Source organism: Pempheris klunzingeri, chromosome 20 (genome assembly GCF_042242105.1).
Source record: "Pempheris klunzingeri isolate RE-2024b chromosome 20, fPemKlu1.hap1, whole genome shotgun sequence".
In the NCBI taxonomy this organism is placed as follows: domain Eukaryota; kingdom Metazoa; phylum Chordata; class Actinopteri; order Acropomatiformes; family Pempheridae; genus Pempheris; species Pempheris klunzingeri.
The window spans coordinates 107,501-123,117 of record NC_092031.1 but is presented as its reverse complement, the minus strand read 5'-3'; the positions used below and the strand labels follow the sequence as shown (position 1 = coordinate 123,117).

Below are 15,617 nucleotides of genomic sequence, written 5' to 3'. Positions count from 1 at the left end.
CTATAGTCTTCACTGCCTCAGGAGGGCACAGCACATCTTCAGGGATCCAACCCATCCTGGAAACCCACTTTTGGAACTGTTACCTTCTGGCAGATGTTTCAGGACATGAAAGGCCAGAACAAACAGACTAAAGAACAGCTTCTATGCAAGAGCCATAACTGCACTAAACAATGTCTGACTGTGACTGAAGTGACGTGTTGTTTGGGTGTGGATGATATTCATTTTATTTATTTTTGCACTTTAGTGTACTTTACACCTTTTATTCTATTTATTGTGTTTTCTTTTATGGCACCTAAAGGAGGTCGCACCTTCAATTTCGTTGTACTTGTTGCCATGACAATAAAGACATTCATTCATTCATTCAAAACAAGTTATTTTAAGTCTTAATAATGTTGCCTCCTGAGGCTTTAAGGAAATCCTTGTTGAAAATTGGTCTGAACATCACTTTGACTCTGATTCAAAAAGAGCACAGAACATTTATTTTATCTATAACTTGAAATTTACTCTCCTCACTTTTCTGAACTGACACCAGACACTGATTGGCTGTTGAATATGGCGAGCCATGCCCCCACAACCAGAGAGCTTATATTTTTGATCACATGGTTTCTTATAATGAAGTCAGTGTTGGTTGTTAGTGATGAAAGTATAAAATGTAAAGATTTACTGCTCTTGTGTCCACTGTGCCAATAAAGTTCTCAGCTTTGTGACTCAAACATTCAGACTGAACACAGTCACATGTGTGTCCATGGTTAGTGGACAGGAAGCAGCAGGACAAACTCACGTCTCTCTCTCTTTGTCTTCACAATTTAATCATGCAGCTCTCATCACAACAGGAAGCAGGTTTACAGTCACCACAGCAACAACCGCGAGGACAGATGCTCTGTCGCCATGGTAACATGCTGCCATGGCAGCACACACTCACTGCGTACAGACAGAGCTCACGGCCGCCATGTTGGCGCCAGAGCATCTGAGGACGGGAAAACAAGCAACCGCCACAGAAACAGTTCAGCCTGCAGCGACATGGACGCCATGTTGGAGCTGAACCTGTCCTACACTGGGACGCAATGATGGACAACCTGCTGGTGGTGACCAGCCTTGGGCTGTGTCCCCTGGTTCCAGCCTGTGTGCTAAACTAAGCTAAGCTAACCAGTTAAATAGAGTGGAATCAATGTAAACGTCCTGCTCAGTCAAAGTATCAACCTTTTCTCGAGGACATAAAGACATCTCTTCTCCACGACACCTACGTCCATTTTTGACCTGGTCAGGCTATCGTGTTGTTACCATGGCAACAGGTTATTACCAGCATGGCTGTCGTGGTCTGGTGGCTGAACTGTGTGTGAGCGCTACGATCACTGATGCTAACACGGCCAGAATACAAAAACTGTAAAAAATACAAAATGATCATGGTATCACATGAAATACACTGTTTTTAAAATCCCTTTAGAGGTCAGAGGTCACGGAGCAGGAGGGAGAGGGGCCTGCAGCTGTGACACTACATGGGGTCAGAGGTCATGGTGAATGGCACAGCAGGTCAGACCATGGATGTATGATGAGAACTGGATAACAGATCACCGCTCAGCCTCGCCTCCAGTTTCTTCCAGTGGCCACTCACAGCACTGCGGATGGGTGCGCCGAGGACGGGGGTGCTTGTGCTGAGTGTGGGGGTCGGTACACCAAAACTAAAAGCTGAATTTAAAGATCAGAATCTGGACACTGTAACAACGTGCTCTCCTGTTGTTAGAACTAGCAGCACACTGAGCATGTGCAGCACACCACAGAAGCTAACCGCTAAGCTAACTAACTTTACTGGGGTCCAGGATCCAGTTCTGATGATAGTCCATGGTCAGGAGGCAGAGTCAGTCTGTGGAGGTGGAGTCAGTATATTGAGGGGGGAGGTCAGTGTGTTTCCGTCCTGTGGGGGCGTTGGGATGAAGGGTTTGCTACTTGCAGGCTTCACTGGATTTATTAGCACCATTTATTTGAAGTTCACAGAGTCTGATGTATCAATGATAAAATGAACTTTCAGGATGAATAAAAGAAAAATGGTGATTAACCCTGCAGTCACAGAAACACGTTACTCTACCACAGACGGATGAATTCACAGCAGAACACGGACTTGCTTGACCACGATGGTCTGAGAGTGAAAGAGGTTCAGATTCATGGTGGTTCAGGTTCGGACTAACGAGTGAAGGTTTTAGATGGAGACATTAGAGTACAGACTACATGGATTTCTTCACAATGACCAGACTGAGATTTAGGTTTACATGGATGTTTGGATGTTGATACAAAAACACCTGGAACCACCTGGAACATGCCTCAGCTCACAGCTCTAAGACAGAAAACCAGTGAACCCAGTCTGTACTGGTCGGAATGTTAATCAATAAATGTGACCAAAGAGCACATAAGGTAACAAGGAGTACTACTACTACTACTACTGCTACTACTGCTACTACCAATACTACCAATACTACTACTACCTCTATCGAGTACTGGGAGAGGACCCATGAAGTGATGAGTTTATGAGATGAAATGTTGAGTACACATGACTAACCAGTACTAGTTAAAGTACCCTGATTGTACGATATAGTACTAGTTTGGCTGTGGTCGTACCGCTGGTGTAACATTTAGTACGAGTACTACAGCTGAAGTACAGTAGGGCAGGGTGTAGTACTAGTCATAGGATTTGATACTACTTATGGGATTGTTGTAGAGTTTAGTAGTATTTATAGGGTACTAGTTAGTACTTGTTTTAGAGTTTAGTACTAGCTGTAAGGTGCTTGCTGCAGTACAGCTGTAAAACGATTTACTAGTAGTTATATTATATGGTAATTGACCAATAGGTGGATTTTTGTAGTGTTAGAGATGCAGTACCATTACTGTGGGTTGTAATACTAGTTAAGGGTGGAGTACTAGCTGTGAGGTTGGTCTAGGTTTTAGCAATATTTGTACAGCTGTAGTACCATTACCAGTAGTAGAAGTACCATTATGTTGGGGTTGAAACTAGTTTAAGGGTTATTGAAGGTTTGTAGTATTTGTTGGAGGTTTGTAGTACTCGCTGTGGGTTTATAGTACTTATAAAGTTCTACCTTTGCTTAGTGGGCAGGATTTAGTGGTATATGTAGAGTTGTATACCTCTAGGATTTCATAGGGGTTGTTGTAGGATTTCTTTAATACTAGTTAAAGTACTTCAGTTGTAGTGTTTAGTACTAGTTGTACAGTTACAGGGTTTAACTACTACTAATTACTACTGTTTTAATATCTGCTTTAGAGTATTGGTAGGGTTGAGTCCTAGTTGAAATACTTCAGATTTGAGAGTTAAGTACTAGTTAAAGTAGCGGTGTTGAAGGATTGGTAGGGTTGTGGAAGGGTTCAGTAGTAAATGAAGTACTACTGCTACATGCTGTAGTATTGGTTGCAGGTGACAGCGTCTCCTCTTGTTTTAAGATAAGGACGTGATGTTGGACCGTCCACCAGGCGGTGCCACGATCCTCTGAGTCGAACGACGGGGGATGTGGTCGTCAATCTGAGCTCCTGGATGGAAGAAGAGGAGGACGAGGAGGAAGAGGAGGAAAAGGAGGACGATGAAGATGTGAGTCAGTGATGATAATAACTTGACTTCCTCTTCATGTGAACCTGCAGAGCTCCACTGCTGCCTGCTTACCCAGAATGCAACAGTGATCATTACCTGCCAACGTGAATCCTGACTGGTGGAGGTTTCGGGGTCCGGTCAGGGTTTTCGGACAGGGGGGCCCCCTGCTGGACGGAGTGGGTGGGACCGACTTGGTCATACTTATGACATCATGGACCGGACCATCATAGTTTCCACGGGGGACGCCGCGAGCCTCGGCCATCTGAGACAAGGACGGAAAACACCTGAATGACTTCCTGATTGACCTGCTAGCTGATCAACTAACCTGATCAGTTACCTGATTAACTAGCTCACCAACTAGACAGAAGCTGGCTCAATAAGTTAATCAATTAAATCACTGGTTACCTTCTGTCTGTAGGTAGCTCACTGGTGAACCAGTTACTTATCAGGGGAAGGTGTAATGGTTAACCCGCTGGTTAGTTACCTTGCTGCGGGCTCGGATCCTCTTGTAGACCGCGTCGGGAAAAGCCTTCCTGGGAACGAAGCGTCCTGAACCTTCGGTCACGTTGAGTTTTCCGTCCTCTAGAACAACTCGGCCACTGCAGATCACCGTGGATGGCACGCCGCGTAGCTCCACCCCCTCCAGGATGTTCACCTCCAGCGTCTGCACAGACAGGCGGTGTGGTGAGGAGAGCACTCTGGTGAGGTTTACGGTGACTGATGATGAGACTGCTTATGGATGATGAAGATGACACGTTACCAGGTTGTGAGTCTTTGCAGAAACAGTTCGGGTCTCCTTCGGGTTCCAGACGACGATATCAGCGTCCGACCCCACAGCAATCCGTCCTGAACGCACAGAGGACAGACACACCGACATATTACATTATGGGCTGAGGTTCAGGTACCACTGGGCCACTATGTTACGTCGTTTGATTTGTTCCATCAGCTGAGTCTCATCCTGAGGAGGAGGGACTGCCTGACTGGTACCTTTGCGTGGGTAAATGTTGAAGAGTTTAGCAGCGTTGGTGCTCGTGACTGCGACAAACTCATTCTCATCCATCTTCCCCGTTGACTGCGGAGACACAGGACGACAAAAGGACAATAAACATATAAAATAACAAATTATAATAACAGCAAAAAATATGTTTGCTCTGTAGACTGCAGAGAGAAAGTCAAAAATAACACTAGAAATACAGTAAGAAGCCATGAGCTGCTGTGCAACTCCACATGTGACGTGACGTGGAAACTGTCTGGTTGCATCAGGACGGAGGACCTACTGACTCGCCTCCACCACCCTCACAGCCTCAGTCAGACACATGAAGACTCCACAGATGCTCTGAAGCATGTCTACGTTTTCATCTTCACTATTCTCACTGTCAGTGTTTTTAAGAGACAACACCCAGAGCCTCATCCCTCATTTTGGATCTGCAACCCCCCCATTTGGACTCATGGGGTCATTTTGGTCATGTTATATATGGGGAGAACAAACCGAATTTTCTCAACAAAAAAAAGAGTAATTTAATATGGATTGTCACGCCTGGCATTGAAGTGATGCCATGAAGAAAGTCCATGTTGACACCAGCAGATTGCATGTCTACGATTTCTTTATTCTTTATTCGTCATTCTGCCATCTGTTCCAGGACTTACTGTTCATCCTTCTTTCCATTTTAAAGCCATAAAACCTTCAGTCTGTTCAAACTAAATCTAACAGCGTCTCGGTCTCTACAGAGGACGAAGTGGGACTGGGTTCAACAAATTCTGGTCCTTTCTGAATCTGGCTCGCTCTGTGATTGGTCGGCTGTGTGGAGGCGACTGCTCTTACCACAGCCCGGTCCCACACCGCCGACATCCTCTCTTCGATCCCATTGGTTCCCTCTGGGATCAGAGTGAAGTCGTCTTTACCGATGGCCTTCTGAGCGGTAGAGAAGCTGGCCTGAGCGCTGGACGTTACCTGGAGGTCTCCGCTGTAAACATCATACACAACTGTCAGGGTAATGTGCAGCACCTGGATGAGGCTACGTTAATGCTAACCACACTAACAGACAGATGGAGTCATGGCAACCATGCTAACCGGGTTCTAGCCACGCTAACAAGGTACTAACTACACTAACTGGGTACTGTCCATGCTAACAGCGTACTAACCATGCTAACAGGGAGGTCAGGTACTGTGGGGTTGACGGGTCAGGGTTGAGAGGCGGGCTCATGACGAAGGCGGCAGCTGTGGCCCAGTCTTTGGACCAATAGTGAGAGCCGTCAGCGGCCAGACTGGCTGTGATTGGCTCCCCGTACACGACCATACCTGAGGACAGAAACAAGAACATGTTTAGCCAGCCTGGACCCCACAGGCCTCTGGGAGGGCATCCCAACGCAAACTGGCCCCAGTCAAAGAAATGACGACATCGTAGCTGCAGCACCTCGACCAGAGGAGGAAGCTGGGCTGCGACCGGCCGTCAGGGCTCGCTGTTAGCCAGGTAGCAGCCACAGACCTCAATCTTTATTTATATAGTGCCATTTCATAACAAATCTTATATCAAAACACCTTCCATAAGAAGCAGCTCAGATCAAATTCGTTAATAAAGAGACCCAACGACTCAATTCAGCATTAAGGAATCAAGAATCCTCCACGCGCCAGGTATTAGTCAACAGTGGAAGGAAAATCTCCTACTCCACTGGGGGGAGCCCTAAACTATATGCTCTATCACTAAGGAAGGTTTTTAGTCCACTCTTAAATGTAGAGAGGGTGTCTGCCCCCCGAACCCAGACTGGAAGGAGGTTTCACAGGAGAGGAGCCTGATAGCTGAAAGCTCTGGCTCCATCACTACTTTAGAGGACTTTAGGAACCACCAGTAGGCCTGCAGTCTGGGAGCACAGTGCTCTAGTGGGGTAGTACGGTACTATGAGCTCTTTAAGAGATGATGGAGCCTGAACATTAAGAGCCTTGGAGGTGAGGAGAAGGATTTTAAACTCTATTCTAGATTTTACTGGAAGCCAGTGAAGAGAAGCCAGTACAGGAGAAAGATGGTCTCGCCTGATAATAAGGAACAGAAATAATCCAACCTGGAAGTGACAAATGTGTGGACTAGTGTTTCTGCATCATTCAGAGACAGGATGGGCCTAGTGGGAGAAAGGAGGATGATGGCTGATGAAACAGCTGTCAGACTTTACACCCAGAACAGCTCCCAGTAGACCACACTGCTCCAGTAGACCACACTGCTCCAGTAGACCACACTGCTTCAGCAGACCACACTGCTCCAGTAGACCACACTGCTCCCAGTAGACCACACTGCTCCAGCAGACAACACTGCTCCAGCAGACCACACTGCTCCAGTAGACCTCACTGCTCCCAGTAGACCACACTGCTCCCAGTAGACCACACTGCTCCAGCAGACCACACTGCTCCAGTAGACCTCACTGCTCCCAGTAGACCTCACTGCTCCCAGTAGACCTCACTGCACTTAAACTGACAATCTGGCATTATAAAGTACACCAACTGTTCATCTTTTTTCCTCACTTCACAGTGTGCAATACTTAATGATAATATCTGCTACTTGTACACTATATTGTTTCTATTTTTTATACCTCCTCTAAGGAAATCTGTTTTATGTGGGAGTTAAAGGACAAATCCTGATCAAAGATAACTCCCAGATTCCTCATAGTGGAGCTGGAGGCCAGAGTAATGCCATCCAGAGCAGCTATATTGTTAGAAAAGGTGTCTGTAAGGTGTTTGGGGCCGAGCAGAATAACTTCAGTTTTATTTAGAGTTTAGCAGCAGAAAATTGGTAAATAGTATCGGTCCAAGCAATGAACCTTGTGGAACTCCATGTCTAACGTTAGTGTGGACAGAGGACTCATTGTTAACATGTACAAACTGAAATTGAGGGATGTGGACCGCCACCTCTGTGGCCCATGATGAGAGGCTCCGGGTGGGTGTGGGGATACTCAGATGCCCCCAGCTGAGTACTGCCATGTTGGGGTTCCTCTCCAGAGAGGGTGGACTCCGAGTCACTAAGGGGAAGGTTCGCCTGATCAAATTCTAACCCGTCCACGTGGCGCTGATGTTATCGCTTGCCACAGTAAGTACATGCCTGTGGTCAAGACGGCTTCACTGCAGTGATGCAGCCTGATCGAAGACGTCAGCCTTGTTCACACAGAGTTCATCATTCACACCTGCAACTAAATCTGGGAGTGTCTCCACAGCCGCGATAGGACAGTGGATGGTCCAGCAGCAGGTGGTGGGGACACACTTCTGGATGCCATGAAGGTCAATAGGAGAAGAGGAAGACGTGGCGAGGCTAAATGATGCGGCAGGGAGCTGGCAGCTTTCCTGTATGAACAGAATGAACTGGTGCCACTGGTGAGTCGTCAGATCACCTGTGAATCACCTGTGAGGCATTGACAAGGTGGCAGCCAGGAATTCAAACCTGTCATTATGTTCCTGTTTTCATTCACACACAGCGGACGGCCTGAACCTGAACCTGATCTGGATGAAAAGGTGCGATGAAGAACACATGACGATGATGATGTCACCTTTCTTCCGGGCTTTGGCGATGACATCAGCAGCAGATTTGCTCATCACCTTGGTAACGTATAGTGGACAGTTGGCCTGTTTGGCGATGGTGATGGCGCGATACACCGCTTCTGTCTCCACCTGCACACACCGTCAGAAAAACACACACAAACAAACACCATCAGAAAATTCAACACAGTTGAGCTACAGGTGTGATACAGGTGTGTTACAGGTCCAGGCTTGTCACAGGTGAGTTACAGGTGTGTTACAGGTGTGTGTACCTCCTCAGGGTGAGATAAAACGTGTCCTTCAGGTCCAGTGATGCCCAGAGACAGAAGCTTCTTCTGTTCCTGAAACACAAACCAGTTTAAATATTAACAAAAGTCCACCTTCATCTGTTCTGTTCATTCGTTTAACTGCTTCCGTGAGGTGTGTGTGTGTGTATGTGTGTGTTTGTATTACCTCATCAATAATGTCACCATTCTCAGCATGGACCTGCGCGATAGCGCCAAGATCCCGGAGGACCCCAAACGCCTCATATAGCTGACAGCAACAGAAGAGGAAGCAGACTGAGTTCACTGAAGAGAAAACACTGGCATGTACTTACTGACCCTGAACACAACAGTTCACCTGTAGCTCACCTGGGAGTCAGAGCTCTGGTATCTGTCTTTGTAGGCCATGAAGAACAGGAAGGAGTTCACACCTGCAGCACAAATACAGCAGTCAGCACAAAGTACGACACAACGACCTGTTAGTTTAGTGTTGGCTTAGCTTAGTTTAGCTTAGCCTAGCTTAGCTTAGCTCAGCAGGATGCTGATGAATATTGGAGGTACTTCAACTTAACTTTTGATTACTCTCCCCCTAGACGGATAAATAAAGTAGTTCTTCCTCTCGTCTTTACTGCGGTCCATTTCAGGGAAATATTATATAAAAATATATATATAATATATATATTTTGTTTCTTTACAAATGAAAAATGTTTTCATAGGAACACATGAAGAGCTTCTACAATTTGTTATGAATGAAATGAACTGAGGTGAAATATTTTCCTGCTGACCTTTATCTTTGACCAGCGTTTCCAGCTCTTCGATCAGTCCGTCGTGCCAGCGAGTGACATCCACATGGAGACAAAAGTCGCAGCACGCCCTCTGTTCCGCCGTCTCCTTCCACTGGTCGAATGCCGACAGTAAACTAGTCCCCGGCTCCACCAGCACGTGGTCCACTGTGAACACAATGATCACAGTTACTGCAGCTGCCGCCTGAGGCCTGATGGGTGAGTATTGATCAGTTATTGGTAATGTTCTGACTGATGGTGGTGGTTCCTCCGGAGACAGCCGCTCGGGTTCCCTGGTAGAAGTCGTCGGTGGGACTCAGGCCTTTCTGTGGTGCCTGCAGGTTGGTGTTGGCATCCACGCCTCCGGGAATCACCAGCTGACCGTACGCGTCCACTGTCCGCACACCGGACGGGACGATCAGGTTCTCTCCGATCTGTCTGATCAGGACACACCACGTGAACTCTGATGATGTCACAGTCAGCCTAACAAAGCCACAAACAACAATGCGTATCCTGCTACACTGACACCGAGGCAGCGTTGGGGTCTTGCTCAGGCTGTGGTTGCCATGGTTATGATTTACGATTATTAAAAAGTACGGTGTTTCTCTAACAACAAACCCTGGGTGACCTCAGAACTAATGGCCCTGCTGAAGGAGAAGAAGAGGGTTTTTAGATTTGGGGATAAGGAGGAGCTGGGGAGGGTGCAGAAGGAGCTGAAGAAGAAGATCAGGGAGTGCAAGGCCAGCTACAGGACCAAGATGGAGAACCACTTGCAAACCAACAACGCAAGGGCGGTCTGGAGAGGACTGAAGACCATCTCTGGTCACAGCAGAGGCCATGATAGGGGGCTTGAAGGAGACCAGGAGAGGGCAAACGAACTGAATCTGTTTTTAAACAGATTTGACTCTGCCCCAACTCCTCCCCCCACTCAGCAAAGCACGGACCATCCCAGCACTCTGACACCCCCCTCACCTCCACCTCCACCCCATGCTTCTCCATAACAGCTGACCAGGTGAGAAGTGAGCTGAGGAAGACAGAGGCGAGGAAGGCCGCAGGTCCTGATGGCATCAGCTCCAGACTGTTGAAGGACTGTGCAGACCAGCTCTGTCAGGTGCTCCTGCACATCTTCAACCTGAGTCTGAGTCTGGAGAGGGTCCCTGCTCTGTGCAAGACTTCCTGCGTGGTTCTGGTCCCAAAGACAACGCACCCCAGGGAGCCCCACCACTTCAGACCTGTGGTCCTCACCTCTCACCTGATGAAGACCATGGAGAGGATCATCCTCAACAACCTCCACCCCCTGGTGAGCCCACATCTGGATCCACTGCAGTTTGCCTAACCGAGCACTGGAGTGGATGATGCAGTCATCTACCTGCTTCACAGATCCCTGACTCACCTGGAGAACACCGGCAGCACTGTGAGGGTCATGTTCTTTGACTTCTCCAGTGCCTTCAACACCATCCAGCCGTCACTGCTCAGGGTGAAGCTGGAAAGAGTGGGAGTGGACTGTCACCTGGCTGCATGGACAACGGACTATCTCACCAACAGACCGCAGTACATGAGGCTCCAGGACTGAGTGTCTGACATGGTAGTCTGCAGCACAGGGACCCCACAGGGGACAGTACTCTCCCCCTTCCTCTTCACCCTGTACACCTCGGACTTCAAGTACAACTCTGGGAGCCGTCACCTCCAGAAGTTCTCCGATGACACAGCCATCGTAGGGTGTGTGTCAGAGGGGGACGAACAGGAGCACCGGGAGGTCGTCTCCAGCTTCGTTTACTGGTGTGAGCTAAACCATCTTCAGCTCAACACCAGCAAGACAAAGGAGATGGTGATTGACTTCCACAGGAGGACACCCCAGACTGCACCAGACATCCAGGGACTGGACATTGAGAGGGTGGAGACCTTCAAATACCTGGTGTTCACCTCAACAATAAACTGGACTGGTCACACAACACAGATGTCCTGTACAAGAAGGGCCAAAGTCGTCTCCACCTGCTGAGCAGACTGAGGTCCTTTGGAGTGTGCAGGACTCTGCTCAGGACTTTCTATGACTCTGTGGTGGCGTCTGCAGTCCTCTATGCAGTGGTCTGCTGGGGAGGAGGGAGCACGGAGAGGGACAGAAAGAGACTGAACAGACTGGTCAGGAGGGCCGCTTCTGTCCTGGACTGCTCCCTGGACTCCATAGAGGAGGTGGGTGAGAGGAGGACACTAACAAAACTCAAGTCCATCATGGACAACCCCTCTCACCCCCTGCATGAGACTGTGGGGGCCCTGAGCAGCTCATTCAGCAGCAGGCTGAGGCCCCCACCCTGCAAGAAGGAACGCTACCGCAGGTCATTTCTCCCATCAGCCATCAGACTCTATAACAGCAGCATCACTGGCTGATGTTAACACACCGAGAAACAGTCCATAGTAACTCAATGGTAGCTGATCGGCACTGTTCTTCACTCATCATTTTCACACACCTCTCCATACTGTACTGTACATTTATGTTCATAGTGTAAATATTTCTTTATTATCAGTACAATATATATTTATTTACTGTTGCTTATTTTTCTACTGCTGCTTATTTTATTTCTTTTTCTCTTTATTACTGCTTGTCTTGTCCCTGCCTCTGTTGCTGCTGTAATATATGAATTTCCCCCTATGGGGGATCAATAAAGTAAAGTCTAAGTCTTATTAGTAGCTAGTAAACATGATTTAGCAGCAGAACACAGAAGCTAACGTGACATACATACATGCTACATGTATGTTACTCCCTCAGTAGTTGACTCCCTGCCAAACTGCTTTCTCTGTTAGCGTCAGTAAATAAAACGGTTAAACATTTATTTGTGGCGTCGTCTCGTCATCACGCGGCAACACGAGTGAGCGTCAATCTGAAATCCCATATGATGATGGTCTGTCGCTGTAGTGTGAAAACAGTGTTACAGAGAGGAAGTCAGTTATTGATCATTATCATTGATAAGGTTTGGAGTTAATATTTACTTGATGGTCCCGTCCTCGACGTAGACGTCAGCGTAGAACGACTGGTCATCGTTGACGATCTTTCCTCCTTTGATGACGAGGCGGTCGCCCTGGAGACAGACAGACAGATAGAGGATGCTGGGTAATACGTCTGAATGATGTAAACAGCAGATAGTAACAGTCAGCAGGGCAGTCGCTGTGACATCATAGACCCTCTGACAGCCGAAGAACTCACCGCCATTTCAGAGACGACACAAAGCTGTATGTACATTTATGGGGGGGTTAATCTGCGGATCTAGGACAGACTCTGTCCTCTGGTGGGGGGGCAGCTAGACGCTTTAAGGTTCTGAACCGGAGTGGCGCCGTGATGTAACGGACGCAGCGTCACACGGTTCCTCTGAGCCGCTCAGGTGTGATCGACTGTCAACACAGAGACGGGAGACAAAGGTCAGACGGAGGGTCACGGCCCCCCCATAGTGATGGAGTCTTCATCACTGTGGATGATGAAGACCTCCAGAGAGGGTCCCCTGTGGTCAGACAGCATTCCTGTGGCATGCTGGGAGGTCTGATCGCTGAGGCAGCCGTGTCAGCGTTTCCCTCTGAAGTGCAGCTACGGCGCTGCTTCGTTCCTGTGGTCTGATCGGAGACCTGCAGGCGTCGTACTCACACAGAGACTTTCCCACTGGGGAGACACCAGCTGGTGGGTCGCGCTCCCCCGGGGCCACGTGGTGGAAGTGGGCGGGCAGCTCACACACGGAAACACGTAACGTTCGTCAGGTGTCTGCTACCTTCAGTGTCGTCTGACGGCTGGACCCCCCCCCCCCCCCCCCAACAGCGTCCCACATCATCGTCGGCTGCGCTGTTACCATAGAAACGGCCTGAATCCTGACCTGAAGTACTAGTCAGTATAGTCAGTATTAGTTAGCTCTAATAAGTACTAGTCAGTACTAGTTAGCTCTAGTCAGCACTAGTCAGCTCTAATAAGTACTAGTCAGTATAGTCAGTACTAGTCAGCTCTAATAAGTACTAGTCAGTATAGTCAGTATTAGTTAGCTCTAATAAGTACTAGTCAGTACTAGTTAGCTCTAGTCAGTACTAGTCAGCTCTAAAAAGTACTAGTCAGTATAGTCAGTATTAGTTAGCTCTAATAAGTACTAGTCAGTACTAGTTAGCTCTAGTCAGCACTAGTCAGCTCTAATAAGTACTAGTCAGTATAGTCACAGTCAGTACTAGTCAGCACTAGTTAGCTCTAGTCAGTACTAGTCAGCTTTAGTCAGTACTAGTCAGCTCTAATAAGTACTAGTCAGCTGTAGTCAGTACTAGTTAGATCTAATAAGTACTAGTCAGCTCTAGTCAGTAGGCTACTAGTCAGTCCTGTAGAGTTGGTATTACCTAAGATGAAGCTGGGGTGAGGGAGGGGCCACATCCTGAGCTGAAGTAAAACTGGTTAAGTTAACCGTTTAGTGGTCCAGCTGTTTGTGGTCTAACTACCTCCAGTGTTTCATCTGTGACGTCCCTTTAGTGCAGTAAGGAGGACTGATCGGCCCCGCCCATCGCGAAGACGTCACACAGGTGACTGATTGACAGGTTCGGATCGAACCTGATTGGGTCTCAGTGGAAACGTTTGAATCGGTTTTCTCTTTCATTCATTTCAGTTTCCTGCTGCTTCCCTCCGCCCTGAACCTCCCTACAGCCGAGCCGAGCCGAGCCGAGCCGGATGGACCCGGGCCCGGGCCGACCTGAGCACAGCGGCCGGTCCGGTCCCGGGGCTCAAGTCGGTCCGGTACCGGTGGTCCGGTTGTTTCGGCGCGGTGACTGACGGGCGGAGCTGCAGCATCCTGCCTCCCGCCCATAATCCCGGTATGTCTGCCCGGCCCGGCCCGGCTCGGGTTGGACCTACCGCGGGTCTCGAGCTGCTCTTCTTGGTCTGGAAGGACATCCTGATCGATGTGTGATCGGCTGATTGATCCGCTCACACACACTCTCACACACACACTGCTATTGTTGTTCCTATCACCTCTGACGTCATTCTACAGACAACACACACACACACACACACACACACACACACACACACACACACACACACACACACACACACACACACACGGCTTCCTGTGTGGAGCTTCAGAATAAAAGCCCCAGACACCGCCGGTATTTCCGGGTCTCAGCCGGACTCAGAAAGTCACGTGGTGGCCACAGCCAATCAGGTCTCAGGTCACACAGGCGTCGCCCAGCAAAGGATCAAAAACAAACGTCATCAGCCTTCCTTCCTTCAGGCGGACATTAATGTTAACGTTACTATGACAACAGGTATCTGTGGTCCTGTCAACTCAACGGGCTTTTACTGTGAAAGGGCATCCCGGAAGTATTGTGTGTGCTGGAAGCTGATTGGCTCATGGTGTGGCAGTGAAGAGAAGGGGGTGATGAAGAAGACTGCCTCCTCAGGTTACTGATTTATCTCATGCTATTGTTAGTGATTAGTGATTAATTAGGGACTATTGATAAGTGATTGGTACATGATTGATGAATATTAAAACTGATTTCAAACCAATTTCAAAGCTGCAATCAGGCGTCACATCTGTCCTGAATCTGTTCCAGCATGTAAACCCGTTTGTATCGACGTATTGATCCACAAACTGGTGTTTCTGAAAACGCCTGCTGTGTACTGAGCATGCTCTGTGAAGCCAAGGTGGCGCTTAGCGGCTTATTCGTCATGGCGACGTGCGGAGGCCCATAAATATTTTGACCTGATTGTCTTTACGCCTCTCCGTATGCAGGTCATCTCCTGTGGTAACGGACTGTCGGCGCCTGGCGACGCCCAGCATTTAAACATTTTTGTCTTGTGGAGAGATGGGGGGGGGGGTGGTTACTGGAAACACACACACACATAATCAGAGTAAATGTGAACCTGTCTCTTGCCGTAGTTTTCTCGGGCGTGTCCAGAGGGAAACAGCACCGTCTGTCCTCCTCCTTCTCCTCCTCCATCTTGGCCGTCGCCTCGGCTCCGGGCGGCTCTTCGTCGCTGCGTCTGAGGACTGAAGGACTCAAAGTTCAAGGTTTTGTTCTCGAACGCTCCCTCGACGCTGCAGAACATCCCTCCGAACTTCATCCGGGGCCGAGGAGAGTCGGAGCCGAGCCGGGACAGCAGGGAGGAGCAGTCGTCCTCCTCAGGACGCCTCCTCTCAGACATCCTGGACTCTACTGAACGGAGACCAGACAGGACAACGACGAAGAGGAGGAGGAGGAGGAGGAGGAGGAGGAGGGTTGGCTAAAGACCCTCGGGCGACAGAGGAGGAGGAATAAAAAAGAGGTCATGGAGAAGCACAGTGACCTCAAAGTGAGTTGACAGGAACTGATCAGAGCGAGGAAGAGGAGGAGGGGAGGAAGAGGCACCAAACACAAATCTTCAACCAACCAGACTCTGAGGTTCTGCTTTAGAAGGTTTGGTCGGATCCTTATCGGACAAATCGGCTCCAATATTCCTGTTTGTTTCTGTCACT

The 15,617-nt window shown here is 48.6% G+C and overlaps 1 protein-coding gene across 1 annotated transcript; it reads right to left on the bottom strand.

Annotated features, from left to right (window-relative positions):
* Nucleotides 1-3,439: 3,439 nt before the first annotated feature.
* dpysl4 (dihydropyrimidinase like 4) lies at nucleotides 3,440-15,307 on the bottom strand. Its single transcript, XM_070851505.1, has 15 exons — nucleotides 15,026-15,307; nucleotides 12,136-12,224; nucleotides 9,404-9,588; nucleotides 9,154-9,318; nucleotides 8,738-8,799; nucleotides 8,559-8,639; nucleotides 8,378-8,446; nucleotides 8,117-8,237; nucleotides 5,732-5,888; nucleotides 5,412-5,553; nucleotides 4,577-4,661; nucleotides 4,350-4,435; nucleotides 4,074-4,253; nucleotides 3,686-3,851; nucleotides 3,440-3,531 (listed from the first exon to the last, which is right to left on the bottom strand). The coding sequence occupies exons 1-15, from the start codon at nucleotides 15,305-15,307 to the stop codon at nucleotides 3,440-3,442; spliced, it is 1,962 nt and encodes a 653-aa protein (XP_070707606.1).
* Nucleotides 15,308-15,617: the final 310 nt, after the last annotated feature.